This window comes from Rutidosis leptorrhynchoides, chromosome 6 (assembly GCF_046630445.1).
Source record: "Rutidosis leptorrhynchoides isolate AG116_Rl617_1_P2 chromosome 6, CSIRO_AGI_Rlap_v1, whole genome shotgun sequence".
Taxonomy (NCBI): domain Eukaryota; kingdom Viridiplantae; phylum Streptophyta; class Magnoliopsida; order Asterales; family Asteraceae; genus Rutidosis; species Rutidosis leptorrhynchoides.
Genome location: NC_092338.1, coordinates 60,556,663 through 60,583,031, shown reverse-complemented (window position 1 = coordinate 60,583,031; position 26,369 = coordinate 60,556,663). Strand labels below are relative to the sequence as shown.

The 26,369-nt window shown below is 37.3% G+C and overlaps 1 protein-coding gene across 1 annotated transcript; it reads right to left on the bottom strand.

Moving 5' to 3' along the window:
* Nucleotides 1-7,197: 7,197 nt before the first annotated feature.
* On the bottom strand, nt 7,198-7,683 carry LOC139853676 (uncharacterized). Its single transcript, XM_071843049.1, has one exon. The coding sequence runs from the start codon at nt 7,681-7,683 to the stop codon at nt 7,198-7,200; it is 486 nt and encodes a 161-aa protein (XP_071699150.1).
* Between the last annotated feature and the right edge of the window lie 18,686 nt (nt 7,684-26,369).

Here is a 26,369-nt window from a genome sequence, read left to right as displayed (position 1 = left end):
CAAGTAGTTTAATGTTACCAAACTAAGGGTATATTTCTGGTTTAAACCCACGTAGAATTAGTTTTAGTACTTGTGCCTATTTCGTAAAACATTTATAAAAACAGCGCATGTATTCTCAGTCCCAAAAATATATATAAAAGGGAGCAAATGAAACTCACCATACTGTATTTCGTAGTAAAAATACATATAACGTCATTTAACAAGTGCAAGGTTGGCCTCGGATTCACGAACCTATATTAATTATATATATTTATATGTTGGTCAATATTTGTCTAACAATTTTTGGTCAAGTCATAGTGTACCACAATCCTAATGCTCGAGACTAATATGCAAAAGTCAACAAAAGTCAACTTGACTCAAAATGACTTCTAAAATTTATACGTGTTTATTATATAACTTAACTATAGTCGTTTTATATATTTAAATATATTTATTAGATTTTATAATAATAAAAGTCATTTATTAATAAAAATTTATATTAACGTTTATATATAATAAAATATACTTTTATATATCTTAAGTAGTAAAATTTATAAAGTTCACTTAATATCGTAAAACTATAGTGGTAAGTATTATTAATGTAATTATATTACGCGTGGTGAAAAATATCTTTGTATCCTCTATTTATTTGATAAAATAATATTGATCATAATAATAATAAGTAAAAGTTGTATTATTTTGTAATAATAATAATTATTATTCTATAACAATATTTATATTTACTAAAAATGGTATTATGATAAAATGATAATACTAACATAATAGTAATAATGATATTTTATAATAACAATGATATTTTTATTAAAATAATAACGACGATAGTAATAATAATCATTTTAACAATAATACTAAAATTCAGTTGACTATAACTTCTAATCCGTTCATCGTAACCATTCGATATCTAAATGAAAAGTTCTTAATTTTTCGCTAGCTTTCCAATGACATGCATATCATATACCCTATCTCAGTAGCATATGTATCTAATTCAGGATTCAACAAACCTATCTAAGGACAATATCGAATGTACAAGCATGCATAATCCTATATACTCGAGCACTAGTCAGGGATACACTATTGATATATAAAAGTTAAGTTATGAGTGCTCACGTATCAATATTGAGATTCAATATTGTAGGACAGTACGTAGACGCAACGGAGATGATAAACACTAGATTGGCCTCACGAGCATACCCATGAACCATACCCATCACCTCCATAGCTATAACCCATAATTTCCTTAGCTTCGACTCATTCAAAAAACTATTTTGAAATCACTCGGACATCACTCCGTCGTAATATTTTATGCATACTAATAATATCTTGAAATAATACAGAGCAAATATATATATATGTAAATCGATTGAGAGAGTTTAGAGAAATATATTTTCAAGTTTCTATGAAATAATGAAACCTATTGAATTCTATTTATAATAGATTTTTGAATTATTAAAGTAAATTATTAAAGTATGAATTATTAAAGTGAATTATTAAAGTATGAATTATTAAAGTGAATTATTAAAGTATGAATTATTAAAGCGAATTATTAAAGTGAATTATTAAAGTATGAATTATTAAAGTTAAAGTAAAGTAAAAGTAAAGTAAAGGTAAAGTTAAAGTATAGTAAAAGTATAAAAACTATGTATGTATAATACGCGTATAAATATATATAATATTAATTTAAATCGTTATATATATTTAATAAAATAAAATATAAATATCGTTATATTTATTATACTGGTTAAGTAATGAGTTGTCAAAAGTGATTCTAGATATTTATAAAAGTTATATATGTTTTAATAATAAAGTTCTTTTTAAACTGAAAATGTTTTTGTACGTTTGAAAATAGATTAATAGAATATTATGGAAACCAATTTTCCACTAGCTTTTGTCTAACTTTCGTAAATGACACTTTTTTATTTTTATTTATAAATAGCTTTACAAATTATTCCGAATATCGTTAAGAGGAATAGATTTTCTCAAATCATAGTGGACCTCTCAACAGAGACTTGTAATCATAATTCAATGTTTCTGATAATTAAATCATTTAATATATTTTTTTTTCGTCGATAATCATATTGAAACAAATACGTTCATATAAAGCATTATACATTTAAATACTTTGTTGACATTTTCAATTTATAACATATACACATATACATACATATTCATATATGTTCATTTAATGGTTCGTGAATCATTGGAATTTGGTCGAGGTTTAAATGAATGTATAAACATAGTTTAAAATCCTTGAGATTTAACTTAACAAACTTTGCTTATCATGTCGGAATAATATAAAGATTAAAGTTTAAATTTGGTCAGAAATTTTCGGGTCGTCACACTTTGACTCCAAATATATCATTGAGGTTGGTGGGTACGGAACAGTTTATAAAGCAGAATTGTCAATGCAAGTTTGAGCCGTGAAAAAACTCCAAGCGCCAGATGAAGATGAGTTGCAAAATCTGAAAAGTTTCGAAAATGAGATCAGTACGACATCAAAACATTGTGAAGCTCCTTGGGTTTTGTGCGTAAGAAAGGTACTTAATGATATGGAACAAGCAGTTTTGTTTGATTGGAAAAAAGAGGGTGATGGCTATTCAAGGCATTTCAAAGGCCCTATCTTATATGCACCATGATTGCACTCAACCGATTATCCATAAGGACATATCAAGCAACAACGTTTTACTGGATTTGGAGTGGGTTGCTCATGTGTCAGATTTTGACACGGCTAGGGTGTTAAAACCAGACTCATCGAACTGGGCTTCATTTGCTGGAACATTTGGCTACATTGAGCCAGGTACTCTAAAACAGAGATTAGTAACTCTACCAAGGTAATTTTGGCAACTAATGTTAAAACTATCTCTTGCAGAACTTGCTTACACAATGGAAGTGACAGAGAATGCGATGTTTTTAGCTTTGGTGTTTTAACACTTGAAATTTTAATGGGAAAGCATCCGGGAGATTTACTGATCACCTCATTAGTTGACAGACAAGAGATATCTCTAACTGAAATTCTAGACCAACGCCTTGATTTACCAGTGCAAGAAACTGCTGAACAAGTGATGTTGCTTGTCAACATCGCATTTTCATGCTTGCAACAGACTCCTGCCTCCAGACCCTCGATGCGTGCCGTTTATCTTGATGTATCAAATCCTGCTAGTGAGGGGGAAGTTTAAGTAATATCATTTCAAGCTTAAGCCTTGGTATGATTTGTTGCCATATTGTATTTGTTATATGTATTGTTGTCTTATTGTATTTGTTCTATGTATGTATTGTATTTCAGGCTTATTGTATTTTATTTTTAAGCATCCGCAAAATGAAAATAATAAAGATGGATTATGTAGCTGTATATGCTACTGCCCAAGTCAATCAGTGAAGTATTCGCATCGTTCGCCTTGCAAATAGCAGCATCGTGGTCATTGTGAATTTCATTACATATTTTTCCACACACATTTATTACAGTTAGGAAAAGTCGAATTTTAAAGCATTTGCAAACTAAAAAGAAAAGATAAAATTCTTACACAACAGAAATTTAAGACTAGGCACGGATCTGTTAACATTAAAGCAAAAAGGATGAAAACGCCATGGCTGCATATATTTCTTCAAAAGAATATCAGAATTTCTTCGATTAAATAAAAAAAGACATCGTCCATAATTCTTCAATTCCATCATATTACACTTTTTTAATTGATGCTAAAAAATTAGTGACATACTACAGCATCAACTTACAAAGATACCACAGCGCCAACGCAGTTCTTGATTTCTGAAAGAATATTTCATTTCAAGAACATACCATGAATGATCAGACTACTCTTATTCATACATATGCAAACCCTTACGTCTCCGTATAAAAATAAAATATCTAACAGTAAAAATCGCACCTAACTATTTATCTTACCTGTGATTGTAAACCACTAGCATGTTCCTACAATTAGTTTAACCAATCCTATTTTCAGGAAAGAAAGAAAAAAAAAAAAGCAGCCCACCTGAAGTGGCGGAACTTGAACCGGGATACTGATGGGGAGAGAGTGAAAAAAATTTCAATAAATTTTTCATTGTGAGCAGGAGCAGGAGCAGGGATAAACACTAAAAAAAACCTTACTTTTTAGTAATTTTTTTTAGTGTAAACTTTTTTTCCAATTAAATTCAAATGGGACAGATACCCCTTCAGGGGTTCACTATATTCCACCACTGCTCACCTAGGTACTGTAGGGTCATACTCGCTTTATAAACAACTTCCATACCGACCACTGTTTCGATGCACATACCGGACTGGAAAACGATGCACTACCTTGTCTTTATCATTCCTCTAAACACCTTAAGGGTGTGTTCCATAGAGGTTTTTTTTTTAAAGAAATGAAAGGGTTTGGAAGGAAGGAAAAATTAAACTGCGTTCCCTAGTTTTTTTGGTAATGGGAATAGAAAGAAATTAAAGTAAAATTATAAGGAATTATCCTTCCAATTTGGAATGATTTGGAGAGATTGGGAAGATGATACCTTTTCTCCTCCTTCTCACTTCATTTCATTTTATTCCCTTTCTTTTCATTTCTTTTAATGAAAAACTGAGCCTTAGCCAACATAATCAATAGCTACAAATCCAATAAACAAATAACCTCTCCACAAATTCAGCCCACATCTCAAGCAGTAAACTGCTTCTTACGTTATTAGATCCTGCTCTAAAAATGCAATTCTAACCAGAAAATGTTGTAGCATTTACCAACAAAGCATATGTGATACATACAAGACTGCTAAAAACCTATTATGTTCAAACTTTGACCCAGAGAACAAAACATAAATTTCGGTCAAAGCTAGATCAGAGTAACAATTAATATACACAGAATCCTCAATAATCAAAAAGGAGGTCTAAATCTACACATAATCACATCAGACAAGCTGAACCATAAACAGGAAGCTGCTGAACTATAAATCAAACACGTACATTTACCACAAAATAATTTTCAGACAATACATTGCAGATGGATTTGTAGAAACGATAGCATAGAACAAAGCAGCAAAACTTCGTTAAATCTGAAAAAGTTATATTTTTTTCATACAAATTTTTTATCCAGAAAAGAATAAAATACTACAACCCACATCGGTGCATCAATCAAGGATACCATCTCAATGCTATCAACAAAACAACAACGAATTTAAGATTAATGCAATAATTACTAGCTACAACAGATTATTTAAACAGTAATATTCAACTACAAAATTTAAGATTAGTGACAACTGACATCAGCTACAAAATATCTGCTGAAGTTTATGTCATGCCTATTTCATTATTCAGTCTAGAATAAAACTAGTACGTAAACATTCTATTGCAATTTTCCAACAAACAATCAAAAACGTTTTTTTCTAATCACAAAGCACATATTTTTTCTAAGAGTTTGCTTTGAAAAGTTAGTTTATGAAGGAGGCTCGGATATGTTTACGAACAGGGCAAGAGGATTAATCACATACAAGACCAACATACGCCTCTACAAACATAACCTAATTATTATGCCTAAATCTTAAAAAAGGGGTGATAATACAAATATACAATCAAGAAAATTAACTGGCTCAGCTGAAAAATGTAATTAAATGTTTAATTTCGTTAAACAATATTTGATGACTCAAACGAGGATTATATGGCTCAGATTTTGCAGATGTGAATTCAAACAAAGGGGTCAGACACCGCCATGGCTGCAACACCGGTTGCAATTTATCAAATTACCATCCGGGTTGCCCCGCCAAGATACGGGCCGAATTCCACCCAAAGTTTGGTTATGATGCTCGGATTACAAACAATCCATACAGAAACTAATATCATCATTGCCATCTCTAAATTTCAGATTTCATTTCATCAAACACTTTCGTATGTTAAATGATAATCACACACATACACAAACACATCTCTATAGAGTTATGCTTAAGTATATATATAGAGAGAGAGAGTGAGATTGAGATTGAGAAGGAGAAACAGGTAATTGCGTGTGTGTGTATATATATATATATATATATATATATATATATATATATGGTTTTTTTTTTTCAATTCAAGGGTTGTTTGGTTTGATTACAGCGAAAAAATGGGGACAAACTCATCGACCCAACATGATCATATCAAGATCAGATCAAAAACAGATCATGTAGTGGAAAAAGAGAGGCAACAACCCTTAAAAAAACACCCGTCTCTCTCGCCGGAGCCTCGTTTGTTTGTGTTTCCGAGCATCATTTTCTTCAGATCCCCAATTTTTGTGGTTGTGTTGTGTAAAACTGTTAATGTAGATATTGGTATGAGTTTCCATTAATGGGCTTGGGCCTTGACCTATGAATAATAATAAATTGATGCGAATATTTTACTTATATTTTTAGTTTTATTTGTAATTGTAAATTGTAATTTGTATTTGTATTTGTATGGAACAATGAACATACATGATCGATATTCGATCATTTCTTTTTTAATTGAGTATACTGGTGTAAATTTGTATAAAACTTACGATGATGAAATGACCATATATCATATACATGTCCAAAGGAAAAATATATGATCCAATGTAGATGTACTAATGATTTTTTTTTTTGAAAAGCAAGAAAATAATTTTATTAATAATGGTGATATGATTACATGGACCTATATGAACTATACATTTGAAATTCGGAAGTACAAGTGATAGGACACTGTTAGTTTGAAAGGATAACCGAAAAGATCAAATTTATTTGAAATGAGGGGAAACGAACTTGAAAATTCAAGTCGGGGGAATGCAGGAAACAGTGCCGATCAAGCGACTACAAAGCTACCTGACAAACCATCCGATTAATCGACCCTCATAAGAAATAAATAGGATCAATTGGCCATCCACCAACACGTATAGAACATTAACCGACACCGACTCGATGGTGTGGGGGGGGGGGGGGGGGGGGGGGATCCGCGACATATGAGGAAGGGTTGATTAACCATTGATGTCATTCTATTTGCTTCTTTTTTCTTGAGCGTTTAGAGATCCAACTATAAATTTGGGATTGGATTTCGGATAATATTGTTGCGGGATTCCAATCTTTTTTTGAAAAAACCTTTAGATTTCTATGTTTCCATATAGAATAGCACACGGTCCATTTGGTTGCTTGCCACATAGAAGAGCCAATGTTATTACTTGTGAAGGGTTGTTTATTGATAATAGCATCATCAATGTTGGCAATCGAGGAGTTAGGTTGGTTCTACCAATTAAGTATAAGTGTCCAAATTTGAGAAGCCTTAGGACAAAGTACCATGACATGTTCGGATGTTTCGGTGCCCATGTTACAAAGTGGATAAAGGATGGTGTCAAGATCAATGCCCCTTTTATCCAATTCAACCCTTACCGGTATTTTCCTTTGAGCTACCCTCCAAGCAAATATGTTTACTCTTTGTGGAATATATTTGTTGCGCACGATCGAAGAATTTGAAGCGTGTTGTTCGAGTTTTAAGCAATTAATTATTTGGGCTAATGATTTGGTTGTGTAGATTCCGGATGGATCGTGAGCATATTTCCAAGTGTCGGGCTTATCGGACAATTTGGCGGATGATATAATGTTGTTGATTTCCATAAGTTCATTGAGATCCCGACCGCTAGGAGGTCTTAACCAAGACCAATTACCACAAGCCGATGTATCATTATGTGTGATTCTATCCGCGATACAAGCATCTTTATTTGAGTCAAGCATGTATAATCTATGAAATAAATTGCTAAAACATTCTGAGCCGCACCAAATGTCTTTCTAAAATTTTATAGATTCACCATTGCCGAGTTGTTTGGATATAGATTCACCATTTTATAGTATGTTTGTTATCTAAACGGTAAACGGTGTAAAAACAAGGTCCTTCATCTTTAGATTATTTGAAAAAATTCATTATCGACCTCAAATAAGGGTAAGTTTAATTGGCTCCAATGGATTTCGGCTCCTAACATAATCGTTGATCCGGGTTAATCTCACTAAAGTGGAACTTGGATGTAAATATTAGTCGGGCTAGGTCATTCGTCGTTTTTTCGCTTTTTGTTTCGTTGTTGCAATTTACCTTATGTATTTTCGTTCATCGCCTCTTCTCGAGGTCTTGTATTGTAACTCTCGTTTCTTTAATAAAAATTTGTTTGCTTTTCAAAAAAAAAAGGGTAAATAAATTAGCTTTTGGCTTTGATACTGATATGGTTGAAAATTATGCTAACCCAAGAGCGGAGGAGCTTATTAATGAAGTTAGGCCAAACAAATAAGTAGCCAAGCTCAAGTGGACTAAGGACTATCAAATGGCACTTGCAAGTTAAGAGTCACCTCTAGTTAGTTTGTTATGTTTGTTATAGCGGTTAGGGCAAATACAAAATAAATAGAAGGGAAAATAACTCTTAACAGCTATTAAATTATTGTTATATAATTGAAATTATGTTTCTTTCCCTCTTAATTTTGTTGGAGACTAGACCATCTCAAATAGATCATATATAAAATACTTGGTCGAGAAACAAATTAAAACGAACGAAGGCGGCCATTAAAGAGAAAAGTCAGCAACAACTAGGTAATATTGATGGTGAAATTGAGTTCTTCAAGTGCTTGGCAAATAGTATGGAGCTAAAGGCAGAATCTGGTCTTTTAAATGAGGTAGAAAGAGAGCAATGGTTGCAAGCTAGGAAAGAGTGGCTTCAAAGGGAAAAAACCAAAGTGAATATGTTAAAACAAAAGGCCCGTGTGCGTTGGGTCTTAGAAGGCGATGAGAATACGAGTTATTTCCACAAAATTATCAAAAGAAGAAATGCAAAGAACAACATTCGAGGCTTAACCATTAATGGTGTTTGGTGTGAGGATCCGCAGGCGATAAAATAGGCAGCTTTTCTGCATTTTAAATCCATCTTTGAGGAGCAGAACACATCTAGGCCATGTCTCAGTGATCTCATCTACCCCTCGTTATCTACCTTGGAAGCGGAGAAACTAGAAGAACATATTATGGAACAAGAAATTCTAGATGCTATAAATGAGTGTGGTAGTTGCAAAGCTCCTGGGCCGGACGGTTTTAACATGGGTTTTTTCAAGAGACATTGGGGTATTATAAAGGATGATGTGATAAACGCCATAACATGGTTTTGGAACAATGGGGAATTCTCTCGCGGGTGTAATGCTTCTTTCTTAACACTTGTCCCTAAAAAGAATGATCCAATTAATCTTAGCGATTACCGACCTATAAGCCTCATCGGAAGTTTCTATAAGATAGTTGCTAAGATTCTATCAAATAGACTCCGAAAGGTCATTCCAAGATTGATTGGATATGAACAAAGTGCTTTTTTGAAAGAACGATTTATTTTGGATGGGGTCCTAACGGCAAATGAGTCTGTTGATTATCTTAAAACAAAGAAGAAAAAATGCATAATTTTTAAAGCCGATTTTGAAAAGGCGTTCGACAGTCTGAGTTGGGATTTCCTTATGGAGGTAATGTCTAGTATGGGTTTCGGGGTTAAATGGCGTAAATGGATTTTGTCTTGTCTTAAATCGGCAACTATCTCGGTCTTAATTAATGGGTCTCCGAGTCGGGAATTCCATATTGGGAGAGGTGTTAGGCAAGGGGATCCGCTTTCCCCTTTTCTTTTCATCTTGGCAGCCGAAGGGTTAAACATTCTTACTAAAGCCGCAATTGAGAAAGGGTTATTCAAGGGGGTCGAAATTGGAAGAGATAAGGTATTGTTATCACATCTACAATACGCGGATGACACGATATTTTTCGGGGATTGGTCCAAACCAAATGCTCGAAACCTCATCAATATCTTAAAGTGTTTTGAACTATCATCGGGTTTGAAGGTGAATTTTGGGAAAAGTTGCCTCTACGGGATCGGGGTATGCTCTTCTGAGGTGGAGGGATTAGCTAGGCGTATGGGATGTCAAGCCGGCAAACTTCCCTTCATATATCTCGGCCTACCTATAGGAGCAACTATGAAGAAATTATGTGACTGAAATGTGGTTGTTGATAAAGTCAAGAATAGGCTATCGGATTGGAAGAAAAAAACGATGTCATTCGGTGGAAGATTGATTCTCATCAAATCGATCCTTAATAGTCTTCCCTTGTATTATTTCTCGATCTTTCGTGCCCCACCTTGTGTGATTAAATTACTTGAGAGTGTGAGACGTGATTTCTTTTGGGGCGGGGGTGACTCTTCGGGGTCAAAAATTCCTTGGGTCAAATGGGATTCCTTGATATTACCTTATGGGGCGGGAGGGTTAAATATCGGCTCTCTTAGGAGCAAAAATCTTGCGCTACTTGGTAAGTGGTGGTGGAGGTTTAAAACCGAAACCAATTGCCTTTTGGTAAAAATCATCCAAAGCATTTATGGAATTGACGGTGGTCTCCGGTCGGATGTTGGGCTCGCTCATTTTCCGTCCGGGGGCATTTGGTCTAACATTATTCGTGCAGGAAATGAAATTGAAGATCTACAAGTCCCCTTCAAAAGCTCCTTCAAGAATTCAATCGGCAACGGTGACAGAACTGACTTTTGGACAGAACCATGGTGTGGTACAGAATGCTTTAAAAACAGCTTTCCGAGACTTTTCAGATTGGAGCGTAACCGTGACGCGAAGGTGAAGGATCGAGTATGGTATGATGATGATAACAGGTTGCAACTCAGGTGGGACTGGGTACGTACGCCAACAGGGAGAACCAGGGACGAACTCGTCGAAATTTCAAACTTGATGTCTTCAATCTCCATAAACTTCAGTGAAAGCAAATCTTGGTCTTGGTCACTCGCAAATAACGGGGTGTTCACGGTCAAGAAACTTGCTTCTATTATTCAGGCGGCCATGTTTCCATCACCTCCAACAAATCAAGAGATGCTAAGGAATGCACTAGCACCTAAAAAAGTCGAAATATTTGTATGGAGACTATTGAAAAAACGATTGCCGGTTCGTGTGGAATTGGATAAACGTGGCATCGATCTCCATAGCATTCGATGCCCCGTTTGTGATGATGGCATCGAATCGGTTAATCATGCAATTTTCTCCTGCAAATTCGCTAAGGATGTTTGGGCTCGTATCCATAAATGGTGGGATTTGGACATCTCTAATGGGCCTAGTCTCGTTGAAAGTATGCGTGGGAAAACATCTCGAACCGTGTCATCTCTCGGATCAAATCTTTGTCAAGTTGTGGAATGGGTTACTGCATACTCTCTGTGGAAGAATCGGAATGCAAAAACATTCAAAAATCATAGTTCATGTGCTCCGGCGTTGGTCAACGAAATTCAAGTTATTTCTTTTGATTGGATATCCGGGAGGCTCAAAGGTTCAAACATCGAGTGGATTTCTTGGTTTTCAAACCCGTCTGCATATTTTGATGTTTAGATTTTTTCGTGATTGGCTGCTACTTTGGCATCCATCCTATGTTATTCATATTCGAGTTTTGTTTTTGTCATAGTTTACAGGTCTACTAGTTACAGCCTGCTGTATGTACACTCAATTGAAGTAAAGAAATATAATGCCTTGCTTTAAAAAAAAAAAAAAAATACTTGGTCGAGTAAAGTGTTAGGAATGTCCACGTCAACTAGTTATGTCACTTTATGAGAAATTATTTGTAATTTACATGTGTTTATAGCATAACTCATGTTAAATCTTCACCAACCTTAATTTGGACTTTTGCCTTTAAAAAAAAAATAAAAAAAAATGCGTTTATAGCATTTCTCTATTACTCTAAAAATAGTGTAAGGATCAACTAGTAGGATATAACTTACTATTCCTAAAAATGCTAATAAGGAAATTCAACTTTTGTCCCAAACAATATTTGGTTTTATGTTTGCCCCAAATCCTAATTCAAGGAAGATGAACGGTTTGATATTTCGTGAAAAATTATACTGGGAGTCCCGGTGATTTGTCAAATATTACTAATTGGATCCGGAGGTTTTCTTACCTGAGAAATCTTAGCAGTTACTTTTCATAATGACACGGAGACGTAGTCAGTCATTTCAAACCCTTCTTCAACCAACAAATTCTTGTTTGTATACTTGTCATTACATATCCATCTTCATTTCAAACTCTAAAAATGTATATCTTTCAAATCAAATTTCACTTCATAAACACAAACATCACCCTCATACAAATCTAATCTTAATCTGAAATATACATCTTAAGGTCAATACCAATTTCGATTTTTGATGTTATATTAGAACGTTTATAAGGCCACTCCCTATCGTAACTAAACTATTCATCATCTTAATCTTCCACATCAGCGCCACATCAACACCAATATCCTATAACTAACTCATAATTAAACACTCCCTATAATGGCTAAAACAATACTCCTCTTAATATACAACGTACAAGCAATAAAGCATCAAGTCCAACAATAAAAAGCCACTGGACCCACAATTCCTATAACTAAACTTAAAACTTCCGTTAAATCCATGATGAATGCGGGTAACTAAAGCGGGTAATGAGCCCGTGCCTATGGTTAGTTACGGGTAATGACTGGTAATGTGCGGGTAACGGACGGGTAACTAACGATAGGGGGTGGTCTAAAGGTTGTGTGTACAAGTTAACCAAATCCAACATAACAACAAAATTATACTCCCACCGTCCCATCTTAAGTGTCCACTGTTAACTTTTCAAAGTCTTTCTTTGTCAACTTTGACCGTAAATATTTTTATTTGTGCTATATAATATTTGATGAAAACTATATGGAATGAAAACTCATTTAAAACTCAATTCATTCATATAATTTCTATCAAATATTATATAGCACAAATAAAAATATTTACGATCAAAGTTGACAAAGAAAGACTTTGAAAAGTCAACAGTGAACACTTATGTGACGGAGGGAGTAAATATTTATACGAATTGTTAACAACTTAACATAAACAATGAATTCTATTCAAATATTATAGGAACCAACCTCATAAACCTTACAATTAAGCAAATCAAGACCTCCCACGCCTAAATCCGACAAAGTTGGTGGTCGTGCTTATGCCTTTATTCCTTTCTTTTGACAATAGTATCTATAAGAGATCCAACCACCACAAAATCATAATCGAAGTCGATCATGAATGGGTTTCGACTTTAGTGAAATGAAAGACAAACTGGCACAACTATATGACATGTTTCTCCGACATGTGCTTTCTTTATTGAACCACCAACTCAAGATCTCATTTCATACATGAATCCCCAAACGCAAACTCAAACCCAAACCCTAAATCCGAATTCAACGGCGATTTCATATCGATAATTATTTGTTCGATTTCATATCGATAATCGTTTTCATAATTTCATATCGATAACTACTCATTATGATTTTTCGAAATATATAATAATGTTGACGATGGTGGTTGGTGGTTTTTGATGATAGTTGAAGATGATTACGATGCTTGTTGGCGGTGTTTCATGAAGGTTGATGGTTGAAGATGATGACGATGTTCGTCAGTGGTGTTTCATGAAGGTAGAAGATGAAGACGATTGCTAGTCATCTTCAAACCTCTTTCTATTTAAATAACAAAGAAACACGAGGGTTCGAATTTAAACTGTTTTAAGGAGAAACCCCTTGCTCCTTCAAATAATGTGGTCTCTGATTTCGAACGAACTGTTTAAAGGGTGGGTAAAAGAAATGAAGCTATTGATATCAAGGGTGGTAAAAGATTAAAGGGAAAAGAAAAAAAAAGATATATCAGGGGTGGTAAAATGGTTAAAACATATTACTTTCATTAAGTCAAAAACAAATGACACTCAAGTTATTAAATTTCATACTATTAAGTCGTAAACAAACAGGACCTAAATAACATAAACAAAATCCTAAAGAAAAAAAAAAAAAAAACACGAGGTCAACATATACACTTAATCATGACACACAAAGCAAACCATAAACAGAAAACTGCTGACCTCAAGAAAACATGTACCAATATGAACAAGAATGAAGAACCCACAACACTTACCACAAAAACTACCAGTCGAGTCGATACGAGTCAAGTCAATGGCAATTTAACTTTCAAGTTCTTTGGGACATCAACTAAGAATTTAGATCTACATAGTGCTACAAATAATTGCAACATTAGAAGTTTAGGCACAACTTTATGCTGGTTGATCTATAAAATGTAATCCAAGAGCGATTAATTGAACGTGTATTTAGGTCAGTTGAAGTGTGACTCACATCTACCATTTCGAAACAATGGACCGGACCAGACTTCAAACACTTATTTGTAACATAGAACGCTTGCAATTCATAATTTCAACTGGGTTAACACATGATCACTAGACACTATAAAAATTACACCACAAGAGTCTTAAGTTTGAAGGAACCATGAGTTCAATCTGCAGTACCCTAATCCCGTAACATATTCTGTTCAATTCCCCTCACAAATACACAGGCATTCCAATCTACACTACAAAGACGACAAACATTAACCTGTGAAACAAAAACGGTTCAGATATATAAACTTCAGATGGATCGGCAGAAACAATAACATACACCAAAGCAGCAAAACCTTGTTCAATCTGAAAAAGTAAGTTGCATTGTTGTTCATATGAATTGTTAGCTGTAATGATTAGTATTAGTATATTGTTTATTAGATGGATCGGGGGGGAAAATGACTAACCCATATTACACTGGCGCATCCCGGTTTGGTTGCAGCGATCACAGTGTCCTCAATAGAAAGACCTACACACGTTCTATCAACCCAGATTTAAAAGAAAATTACTTCTTTGTCTGACATGTTTGTAAACTTCAACAAAACAAAAATGCTTCGAAAAAGATTTAATGCAAATTTTACTAACTTTAACTGTTTATTTAAGGAGATAATCAGTGACAACTGACAATAAATAGAGAGGTGCAAAATATCAATGCCTACTTCATTTTCAGTTTATAATATAACTAGGCTGTAAACATTCTATTGTAATTTTCGAACTAACAATCAAAAACGTGTTTGCCTAATAGCTCATATTCTTGAAAATAATTTACTTGATAAAGCTTATGAAGGAGGCTCAGATCTGTTTACGAACAGGGCAAGAGGATTAATCCGCCATGGCTGCAATAAACAATTGCGAAATGTGAAAGAATAATATTGGTATCACAATTTACCATCCTCTGAAATTGCCAAGCCAAGCTACAGATCATCTCTTCAACTTGCCCCATTAACAACTTGGATCAAAAAACAGATAAATATCATCACTGCCTCTTAATAATTACTGTAATTGATAATTAATAATTATAATGGAACAGAGGGAGTAAAAATGGATAATGATGATGAAGAGGAAGAGGAATATGATAAACAAACACAGCCTTAGTATCAAAAGTAGAAAACAGAATAAATGGATTCATATATCTATATATCCATCTATATCTCTCTATCTTTATATACATACATTACATCGTACATATTAACGAGGGTTGTTGATTTGAAGAAAAATTAGAAATCATGGGCTGGGAGAAGGGCAAACAGCCTCAGAAACCTCAACTTTCTTCTCGCCAGCCTCATTCTTTGATCCAAGTTGTTTTGTAAACGTAACCCTAATTTTGACCCCAATTGTCTCTTTATAATTCGTTATTTTGTCCTTTTTAATTTCTTAGTTTTTTTTTTTCTTTTTTTTTTTTTTTTTTTTCTTCAAAAGGACTCAAACTTAAAAAACCATGAACTTTAATAATAATAAAAAAATAAAGAACCAGTCAACAATACAAAATAGAGCCCTGATCCATATCCTCAACACAAAGCGAACCTAAAAACACAAAATTGTTTTACACACAAAAAAAAAAAATTAGAATTAAAAACAAACACACACCCAAAGAAATTATCCTCATTATCTCAAAAATACATAAATTATTAATTATTTATTTATATATATCATGTTGCATTCACCATGACAAATTTTGAATTTGCAAAAAAATGTTACATAAACTTACTAACTTTGAATGTGTTGAATTTACAAATTGACCATTTCGTCTATGTGTTTTTCACTTTCTGCCCGTTTCATCTGCGTATTTTATTTTCTGCATTTTTCCATCCTTAAAAACATTTTAAGGTCCCAATTTCATCCCTCACCCTAACGAAGGTTAGTTGAGTCCGTTAAAACTATTCACAGGAACTATCCACGTAATCTTCAACTAATTAAACTACAAAAATCAATTCATTCTTCCCCTCATGATGTGTGGCATTTCAAAACCTTCAAATAGGTAAATCTCATATTTCCCCCTCTTAACTTACAAAATAACATATATATATATATATATATATATATATATATATATATATATATATATATATACCAATTAAATATCAAAAATCCTCATATTTACCCACTTCATTTAAAGGTTTAATATCTCATATTTCACTGTACTCTGGAAATCTGTTGGAAGATCTATGATAGAGAGTCAAAAGTAGAGTCAACCTTCGATGGTTGCTCCTATTGGTTAGTTCATGATTTTGGTCATATTTTGATATGCTGCTAACTTTTTTTTTTTTTTTTTGTTACCGCCGATGTATGCGTTTCAAAGAGGGGTTTATCAAATGGGATTAATATAATTAATGAATACGTGATAATATTGAAATTTATATTTTTGTGGATAATTGGGTTTATGATGCCCACTATAGTAGTTGTACATCATATGATCATGATGAAACTATATTGAATCAACTTGTACAGCTCAGAGGTTAAGTTTGTATGTTGATATTAATGTGGATACAAGAATAGAGGATTCATGAATTGAAATGATTAAAGTAGGTATATATGATATTATTTATTTTAGTCGGGTAAATATGTAATTAAAGTGGAAAGAACAATGTAATTTAATTAGTTAAATATTAAGTGGATAGTCTATGCGAATAGTTTTAACGGACTCAGTTAACCTTTGTTAGGATGAGGATGAAATTTGAACTTTAAAATGCTTTTAAGGATGAAAAATGCGCAAAATAAAACACATGGATGAAACGGACATAAAATGAAAAACACAGAGACAAAATGAGCAATTTTGTCATAATTTCATGATATGTTATTACTATATTAACTATTAGACAAAATCCATGAATAGTATCGAGTCGTTTTCATTCTTTCACTTTTTTTTTTGTTCCTTTCCAGAAAAACCCCCACACTTTGTTCGAAATTTAAAATCGACCCTCCAAACATGGGGTAAAGTGTCAAATCAAAATTTTCATAAAAATTTTTAACTAAACTCCACCTAAATATTCAACGAGTCATATCTTCTCGCCCGCAACGAGTTAAATTTTTCCGACACCGTCGTTAAGCTCGAAATAATTTCACGAACACAATGTAACTATTAGACAAAATCCATGAATAGTATCGAGGCGTTTTCAATCTTTCACTTTTTTTTTGTTCCTTTCCAGAAAAACCCCCACACTTTGTTCGAAATTTAAAATCGACCTTTCAAACAGGGGGTAAAGTGTCAAATTAAAATTTTCATAAAAAATCTTAACTAAACTCCACCCAAATATTCAACGGGTCATATCTTCTCGCCCGCAACGAGTTAAATTTTTCCGACACCATCGTTAAGCTCGAAATAATTTTACGAACACAATGTCACTAACTATACTCACATATTTTCATCTATTAACAACATATATATATGGGTCTTATTATTTTTTAAAAAAATTATTTAGTAATTTTTTTGATATTACTCAGTAAATATTCTATTCTTAAATCATACGGAGTGTTAATATAAGCTAACGAGTTAATTGCGTTAAATTTTAAAAAGTCAACAACTCCATAGCGAAACGCGAAAATACACATATATTGTTAATTTAAGATAACATCTAAATCTTTGACGGGTTATACCATTTCGTTCGACTCGAGTTACGCTTCAACGACAACATCATTAGCCACAAAATAATTTTGCAAAATAAACATAATAAAATACATTGAAAACCGAACCCCGGCGCGAAGCGAGGGTTGAAAAACTAGTTTACTCTATTCGCTAAAAGAAGTCACTTGTAAAAATTTGTTAAAATTAAGATATATATTAAAAAATATCAATTTTACTCTTACATTTAAGATAACATTGACCGACTTTATTTGACTTATAAATGAGTGAGTATTAAATTTTTTTAAAGCCGTGAGTATTAAATTAGATGTTAATGATACCGCAACCCGCATGCGCACCTCATATGTATGCGGGCGCTTAATAGTGTGTGTATGCGTGTGCTTGTGTGCGCTATGCGGTATGCGGATTTGTATCTGATGCCTTTGTTCTCGGTACAGCGATTGCTTGGCTAACAAGTAAATATCTTTTCCATAATTACATCCGTGATTCGGGGAGTTTGTTATGGAAAGGATTGCCAATATCTCGGATGGTTCTAGAATTAGGGTTTGCCTATATATACAAACCCTAACTATCATTCTAGGGATCATCACATTACGTAACTACCATCTACCACACGTCTTACGTAATTAAGCATCATTCTCTGTCTCTTCAAGGTTAACAGGTTAGTTCTTCATTAAGCTAGCACCTACAACCTTATCTGGGGCCTTCTGATCAGCGACAGCTATCGAAGGTGGACTTAATCACTTGGCCACCCCGCCGACATCATCATGTCAGCCAGGGTTATTTACGGTAGCCGGATCGGAGAGCCTTGTTCTAAGATCCTTAAACCCCACCAACGTATTGAGCAGGAATGTTAAACCCTATGGTGAAAACATGCATGATCAAGTAGTGCTTTCATTGAGAGCCGAATTAGTTCAAGACCATTTAATTGCTTTTTCTTTTAAAAGGTTTTGAATTATAAGGCTTATTATTCACGAAATTTATTTTTGAATTTTTTCTTTTAACAGTATCATGACTTCCGGGGACTCGTCGGAACATACTCAAACGGATAATCAAAACACACCATCTGGCAGTCAGCATACGCAGGCTATGACAACAGGGGCGGGATACGCGCCTTATCTTCCACCTGTATCCGGCGAGCCTTTTCAGAGGTATAAGTCGATATATCCAGATGGGATTACACCGCCGAGGGCAAACTCGCCAGTTACCACCACGCGGTTGGATTTTTTCGCAGTGGATTCAAGGGTCATCTTGGTAGGCACTAGCGGTGAAACAGTAGGCCCGCACGTAGTATGCTGCGGCCAGGTACCTATTTATAGTACCACGGTTTCAATCCCTCTGCAGACACAGAGTGTACAGCAGAATTCATCGTTTACACAGCGTCCAATTTCGCAGTTTTTGACTCCTGCGGATGCGCAGGCATTACTTAATAGTTGGGGGTTCGGTGTCATTCCGGATGCCAATTCTCATTGGACGCCGATAACCGCAGAACAACAAAGCACTGCGCATACGGTTGGGCTTATAGCGGCATATCCTCAGGTCTCGCAGGCATCTGCGCAACAGGTTTCGGCACCTTTTCAGATACCCGTATACTCTGCGCCTGCAAGCCTACCTTCTTTTCCAAATCAGCCTTGGTTGTATCCGCAGACGTCAGGGCAGCCATGGCAAAATATTCCGGGGCAGGCGAATCTCGCAGGCCAATTTATGCAGGCGGCACCTCCCGACATGGTTCACCTGTTTTCACAACCTGATTTTGTTCAGGATATGATGAGGCGTTTCTTCGCAGGGCTCAAAGGTGACCCTGTTAAACCACCTTTTGAGCTACCAACAACTTTTGATAAGTTTCCTCCGCATATAGCTACATATCCGCTTCCATCTGCACCAAAGATACCTCATACGTTAGGTACTTACAATGGCTTAACTGATCCGGATGACTTCTTACAGCGTTTTTAAGGCGCAATGCGCACTCAAGGTTGGGTGGATCCGGTTGCATGTCAGATATTTCCAATGACACTGCAGGATATTGCTCGTGAATGGTTTAATAAACTGCCGGCGGGTAGTATAGCCGGGTTTATGGATCTGCGGACGAAATTCTTGCTGCAATATCAGAATCAGAGGCCACGCAAACGCACTCATATTGAATGTCATGATATTGTGCAGAAATCCAAGGAATCTTTGGGTGAATTTCTCACAAGATATACTAATGAGTGTCTGCGCATACCAGATCTCAAGCCAGAGCAACAGATTTCCGGACTCATACATGGTATAAACTCAGAACGTCATCCAACGCTGGTAAGGCGTCTGCGCCATACGGTCCCAACAACTTATGCTGAAGCGCTTAATGAATGCCACGACTATATGCGGAGTGGCGAAGATAATGACATCCCAACAGCTAGCTCACGCAACGAGAGGAAGGACGACGATGATCGTTCGCGCGATCAAAATCGTGGTAACAACTCTCGCGGAAGGTATCCTAGCGGTGGTCCTATCAGGAATGATAAAGGGAAATCAAGTGGCAATTATCGAAACAATAATCAGCGCAGCATCAATAATCAGAACTATGCGCTGCTTAAAAGTTTGTCTAAAACGCCAAAAGAAATTTTGGCAACCGAACAGGTATACGCAACCTTTGCGGTTCCAACTCTGCTTACAGAATTTGGTAAGCGGGATAAAACAAAGTATTGCGAATTCTATGACGATTACGGGCATGACACTAATCGATGCAAAAACTTGATGGAACGAGTGCTCGAGGCACTACGCGCAAGTAAATTGGATCACTTAAAACCACCTAAGAAGGACAAGGGAAAATCCGCAGAGGAAGGTTCGAAGGCTAAAACTTTCGCATGGCAAAAAGTTAATAAAACAAAAAATGCTGACTTAACCATCAATATGGTTGACGCAGAGAAAGTTTGCCCGCGGAGAAAGTACAGTGATCATCATGACTGGGAACTTCTCCCAATCACGTTTCCTCCTGTAATGTCAATCGACACAGTTAACGAGCCCATTATCATCAAGTGTCGTATCCCTACTTGCGGAGTACAAATTAAACGCATGCATGTTGACACCGGGAGTGGCGTCGACATTATGTACGAACATTGCTATCGTTTCCTTCCTGCAGAAGTTAGGAGGCAGCTACGCCAGTCTGATGTTACGTTATCTGGGTTCTCCGGAGAAAGCTCATGGCCGATAGGGCGGATATAGCTGATGGTAGAGCTTGCGGATGACAGGAATCCACAGATGGTCAGACATGAGTTGGTTGATTTTTATGTGGTCCGATCGACTTCGCGGTATAACGCGCTGCTAGGAAGAAACTTCATACGGCGTTTTAACATTATACCATCAGTGGTGCATGGCTTGATTAAGTTTCCTACAGTGGGAGGCGTTGCCACGATTGCGTCACATCAAACAACTGAGTTGTGTGGCTCAGTTGTGCTTATAAGCACTCCCAGTGTGGGGGAACAACTCGCAAACTGTGCGGTCATAGCGAATCGTTTACATCCGGATAAGCGAATTAAAATCGGCGCAGGTTTGTCAGCTGAAACCAAGGCTAAGCTACATGGAATATTATCCGCAAACGCAGATGTTTTCGCATGGCGCGAATCAGACATGACTGGGGTTCCGCGAGATATTGCGGAACATAAATTGAATGTTAATCCATCACTCACGCCCGTTAGGCAAAAGAAGCGGCATATGGCTCTTGAACGCAGTGATTGGTTGTGCGCAGAAGTAAATAACCTAGTCAAAGCAAACATTCTGCGGGAAGTGCGCTATCAGACATGGGTTGCTAATCCTGTGTTGGTGAAAAAGGCTGACGGTAACTGGCGGATGTGTGTTGATTTTAAGGATATTAATAAAGCATGTCCCAAGGACAACTATCCTCTCCTGGAGATAGATTGGAAGGTGGAATCACTGTCAGGTTTTCGGTACAAGTGTTTTCTAGATGCATACAAGGGTTATCACCAAATCTTAATGGCTGCGGAAGATGAGGACAAAACTGCTTTTCATACGCCGCAAGGTATCTACTGTTATAAGAAGATGCCCTTCGGATTAAAAAACGCAGGCGCAACCTATCAGCGCGTAATTGATGCGGCATTCAAACACCAAATTGGCAGGAATCTTGAAGCGTACGTTGACGACTTGGTAATTAAGAGCAACACTGAAGAAGAAATGCTCGCGGACATCCTAGAAACGTTTGCATCTCTACGCAGAATAAACATGAAGCTTAACCCGCTCAAGTGTAGTTTTGGGGAAGAAGAAGGCAAGTTTCTAGGTCATGTGGTGACAGCGCGGGGAATCAAGCCAAATCCCAAAAAGATTGAAGCCATTGATAGTTTGCCATCTCCGAAAACAAAGAAAGACGTGCAGAGTCTAACCGGGAAGCTTGCGGCGATCACGCGGTTTTTGTCGAAGGCCGCAGAGCGACAATTGCCATTCTTCAATACTTTGAAGAATTGCTTAAAGAAAAAAGACTTTGTATGGACTCAGGAGGCGGAATCAGCCTTTCAGGAGATGAAGAAGGTGCTCGCTGAATTACCAACACTCACCGCGCCAGTAACAGGAGAAACGCTTACGCTGTACCTTGCGGCATCAAAAGAAGCAATCAGCTCGCTTCTTATCGCAGATCGCGGAAAGGTAATTCATTCCCTTTTACTAGTGAATTATTTATATCGTATACAATTAATGCTGAGGTTTTCTCATACGCAAATGCCGGTCTACTTTGTAAGCAAGACGCTGACAGCAAGCGAAGTAAACTATGCACCAATAAAGAAGCTAGTGTATGCGCTAGTCCACAAGGCGCGGCGTTTGCGCCGATATTTTCAAGCACACCCAGTTGTGGTTCTAACTGATCAGCCAATCAAGCAGGTTGGTAAAAACCTAATTTGCGGCAATGACCGGGAATACCGCATTGACTAACGCAATCATATTATGTTTCAGGTACTTTATAAACCCGAAATCTCTGGCCGAATGGCTAAATGGGCTGTTGAGTTAGGGGAGCATGAAATAAATTTTTCTTCGCGAAGCGCGGTTAAGGGTCAAATACTTGCGGATTACCTCGCAGAGTTACCTGCGGATGTCGAGGCATCAGCAGAACATCAAGATACGCCTGCACCAACTTTGTCACCATGGGAGTTATATACCGATGGTGCTCGCAGCGCAGCTGGCGCGGGTGCGGGTGTAATTTTAACTGGTCCAGACGGTGAAGAGCATACATATGCGCTACGGTTTAATTTTGCTGTTACGAACAACGAAGCAGAATACGAGGCTCTGTTAGCGGGTATGCGTATTGCGCATAAATTGAATGTTAAAATCCTGCACGCTTATGTGGATTCAAAGCTGGTATGTAGTCAAGTCAGCGGGGACTTTGAAGCACACGACATTGCCATGCAGCAATATTTATCGCTTGTTCATAACCTCGCTGACCAGTTTGAAGCTTTTCAAATCTCCCACGTAATGCGGGGGCAAAATACGAAAGCGGATGCGCTTAGCAAATTGGCTGCTTTGGCTTTTGATCATCTGGGGAAGAAAGTTCTTATAGAAGAACTGCATGCGAAATCCATTGTTATGATGCCTTTGGTAGCACCTGTTGAGGAATCCAGCTCAACATGGATGACACCTATTATTGCTTTCCTGCGGGACGGCACATCACTTGCGGATTCCGTTGATGCGAAGAAGGTCCGCATCAAGGCACCACTGTATGCTCTTGAGGGTGATGTCCTATATCGAAAAAATTATTTAGGGCCGCACTTAAGATGTATTGGTCCGAAAGAGGCAGAGGAGGTTATACGTGAGGTGCATGAGGGTGCATGTGCTCTTCATTCGGGGCACAGGTCTATTGTGTCAAAAATTATGCGGCTAGGATATTATTGGCCCACAATGTACGCAGATACTGCGCGAATAGTTAAGCAATGCGAATCCTGCCAAATAGATGCACCTATCAGCAGGGCACCTGCGCATCCAATGATACCAGTCTCCTCACCATGGCCATTCTGCAAATGGGCAATTGACATAGTCGGACCATTTTCAAAAGGCCGAGGTAATATTATCATTTATTTTATACCATATGCTATTTACGTCAATATCTTACGCATACTCTGCACACGCAGGAAACATCAAATTCTTGATTGTTGCGATCGATTATTTCACGAAGTGGGTTGAAGCGCGACCGCTGTCAACAATTTCGGGAAAAAGGGTGCGAAACTTTGTATGGGAAGACATTGTTTGTCGATTCGGCATACCAAACGAAATCGTTAGTGATAACGGTACACAGTTTGCGGGGGATCCTTTTCGTAGTTGGTGCGCAGAGCTTAATATTAAGCAGACTTTTACTTCCGTTGCGCATCCGCAGGCGAATGGCCAGTGCGAAGTCACCAACCGGGATATAGTGGCCGGAATCAAAGCTAGATTGGGCCATGGCAGAGTTGGTTGGGTGGATGAACTACCAAAAGTTTTGTGGGCACATAGAACAACGCCGAAAGCAAGCACTGGCGAAACTCCGTTCAGTTTGGTTTACGGGTCAGAAGCTGTTGTGCCCGCAGAGATTGGGGTACCAACGTTCCGCATACAGAATTTTGACGAACAAAATAACTCAGAAGCTTTGCGGGAAAATTTTAATCTGCTTGAAGAACGCAGACTCTCTGCGGCGGTAAACGAAGCCAATAACAAGCAGAAAATTGCAAAGTACTACAATCAGCGTGTGCGTTCGCGCTCTTATAAGTGCGGGGACTTAGTTTGGCGTCAGAATGACGCAAGTCATGTGGAGGATACTGGGAAATTGGGCCCCCGCTGGGAAGGTCCGTATAGGGTAGCAAAAGCAAGCAACACCGGGGCATACCATCTCGAGACATTAGATGGAAAACCTGTGAAACGCACTTGGCACGCGACATTGTTGAAAAAATGTTATATGTAGCTGGATGGACCTGATCACTCCAATTTATTTTAGCACATTATTTTTTCTATGTATTTTTTGTCCGTTTGGATGTGTCGCGGTTGTAATCATTATTAATGCCAATTGAATATTTACTTGCGCATACTTTTATTGTTTATTTCTTTTTGTATGCGTTTCCTGCCTACTTAAGGGGTGTCCTCTAGCCCCCGTGCGGCAGAAGCCTGTTTGGTTACAAGGCTAGACATTAACGGCAGGCGAAGGGAATTGGTTTTCCCCTAGCCAAGCACCACGCAGACTAGATGGCTGCCAAGTCGACTTAAAAATACAAGCATTGGTTTGCTTGTGCGTAATTACTCTCGCATTGGTTTGCGCGAGGAACTCTTAAGCATAAAAGCATTGATTTATTTTTAGTTGCGTTGCTTACGATACAGCTAAAGTGCACCTCTAGCACATGACAAAGCAATAACGCAGTAGCTTTTGAGTCTAAGTTGTTTAAGGTAAAATTGCTAAAATGTTGGTTTATTTTACGCAGTACCTGCGTATGCGCATGAGTTTTGGTTAACTGTGCGCATAGGCATGCGGTTCATCTTTTGTTTTGATTCGCGATATATAAACAATTAATAGATAACGCATGCATAACACAATAATGTATAATATAAACTAATGTTATTACAAATAAATCGTTTCAAGTGCCTGCCCAACACGGGACTTAGGGCCCAAAAATTGTATTTACAATTGCCTTCCTGAACACAGGACTTGCGACGCAAACAAATACAAGCTAACACTAATAATCCTCCTTGAGGAACCCGTCAACCGACATAGTCGGGTCCGCAGCAAAAGCATTGATCAGAGGGATTGGGATGCTGTGATGGCTTCTTCCGCCTCCATTACCACCGCGGTCGTACCCTCCTTTAGCTTCTTTTGTACGGTGTCAGGGTACGGCGGTGTCAGACCGCAAGATTGAATCACCTCCAGCACTGCCTTGTTGATTTCGTGGTCCTTCACCGCATCAACATAGGCGTTAAACTTGTCGGATACTGGCCCGGAATCCATCACCTTCTGCGCAATGGTAGGAAGAGCGGTGCGAAGTTTTGTTAAGTCCGCTTCTGCCAATTCACGGCAAGTCTCCTCGTCATCCTTCTCCCTGTTCACCCTTTCCAGCTCTACCCGCAGACGCTCCGTCTCACCCTTAGCTTGGTCAACCGCACCAACCAGCTCACGATTTTTCTTCCTTTCCTCAATCAGGACAGTTTTTGTTTCTGCCGCAGTCGCCTCCGCCGTTTTGCGCGCCTCCTCTGCGGCATCCCTGTCTTTTTTGACCTGGTCGACGCCCGCTTGCAGCAGTCCTAGCTCTGTTTCTTTACGCACGGCCACTTGATATAAGTTAGTGGACCGGCGGGCTTGATCCGCAAACATGCCAAAAAAGAGGAGGCCGTTTTGGATAAAAGCGTTGTGCGCTTGATTAAACGGCAGTGCGGCTAGTTGGTTGCGGAACTCAGCCGAGAAGATTTGTTGAAGGAAGGCGGATTGCTCTGCGGCGTTTTCCGCCGATGACTGGGTGAGCTGTGCCAAGTTTGCCAAACGGAAGCTACCGTGTGGCGGGGTTGGTGTAGACTCGGAGTCAAGGTGTATCGTCTTGTCTTTTGACTCGGCGGTAGCTTCGAGCTCCGGATTGACTCGCGGTGGGGTGTGATGCGTCTCCTCAGTATGCTCTGCAAATTAGTAAATAGTTAGCACATGAGGTAAATCGTA

Excerpts from the sequence above, each read along its gene's own strand:
- LOC139853676 (XM_071843049.1), bottom strand. The coding sequence starts at position 7,683 with ATGCTTGACTCAAATAAAGATGCTTGTATCGCGGATAGAATCACACAT.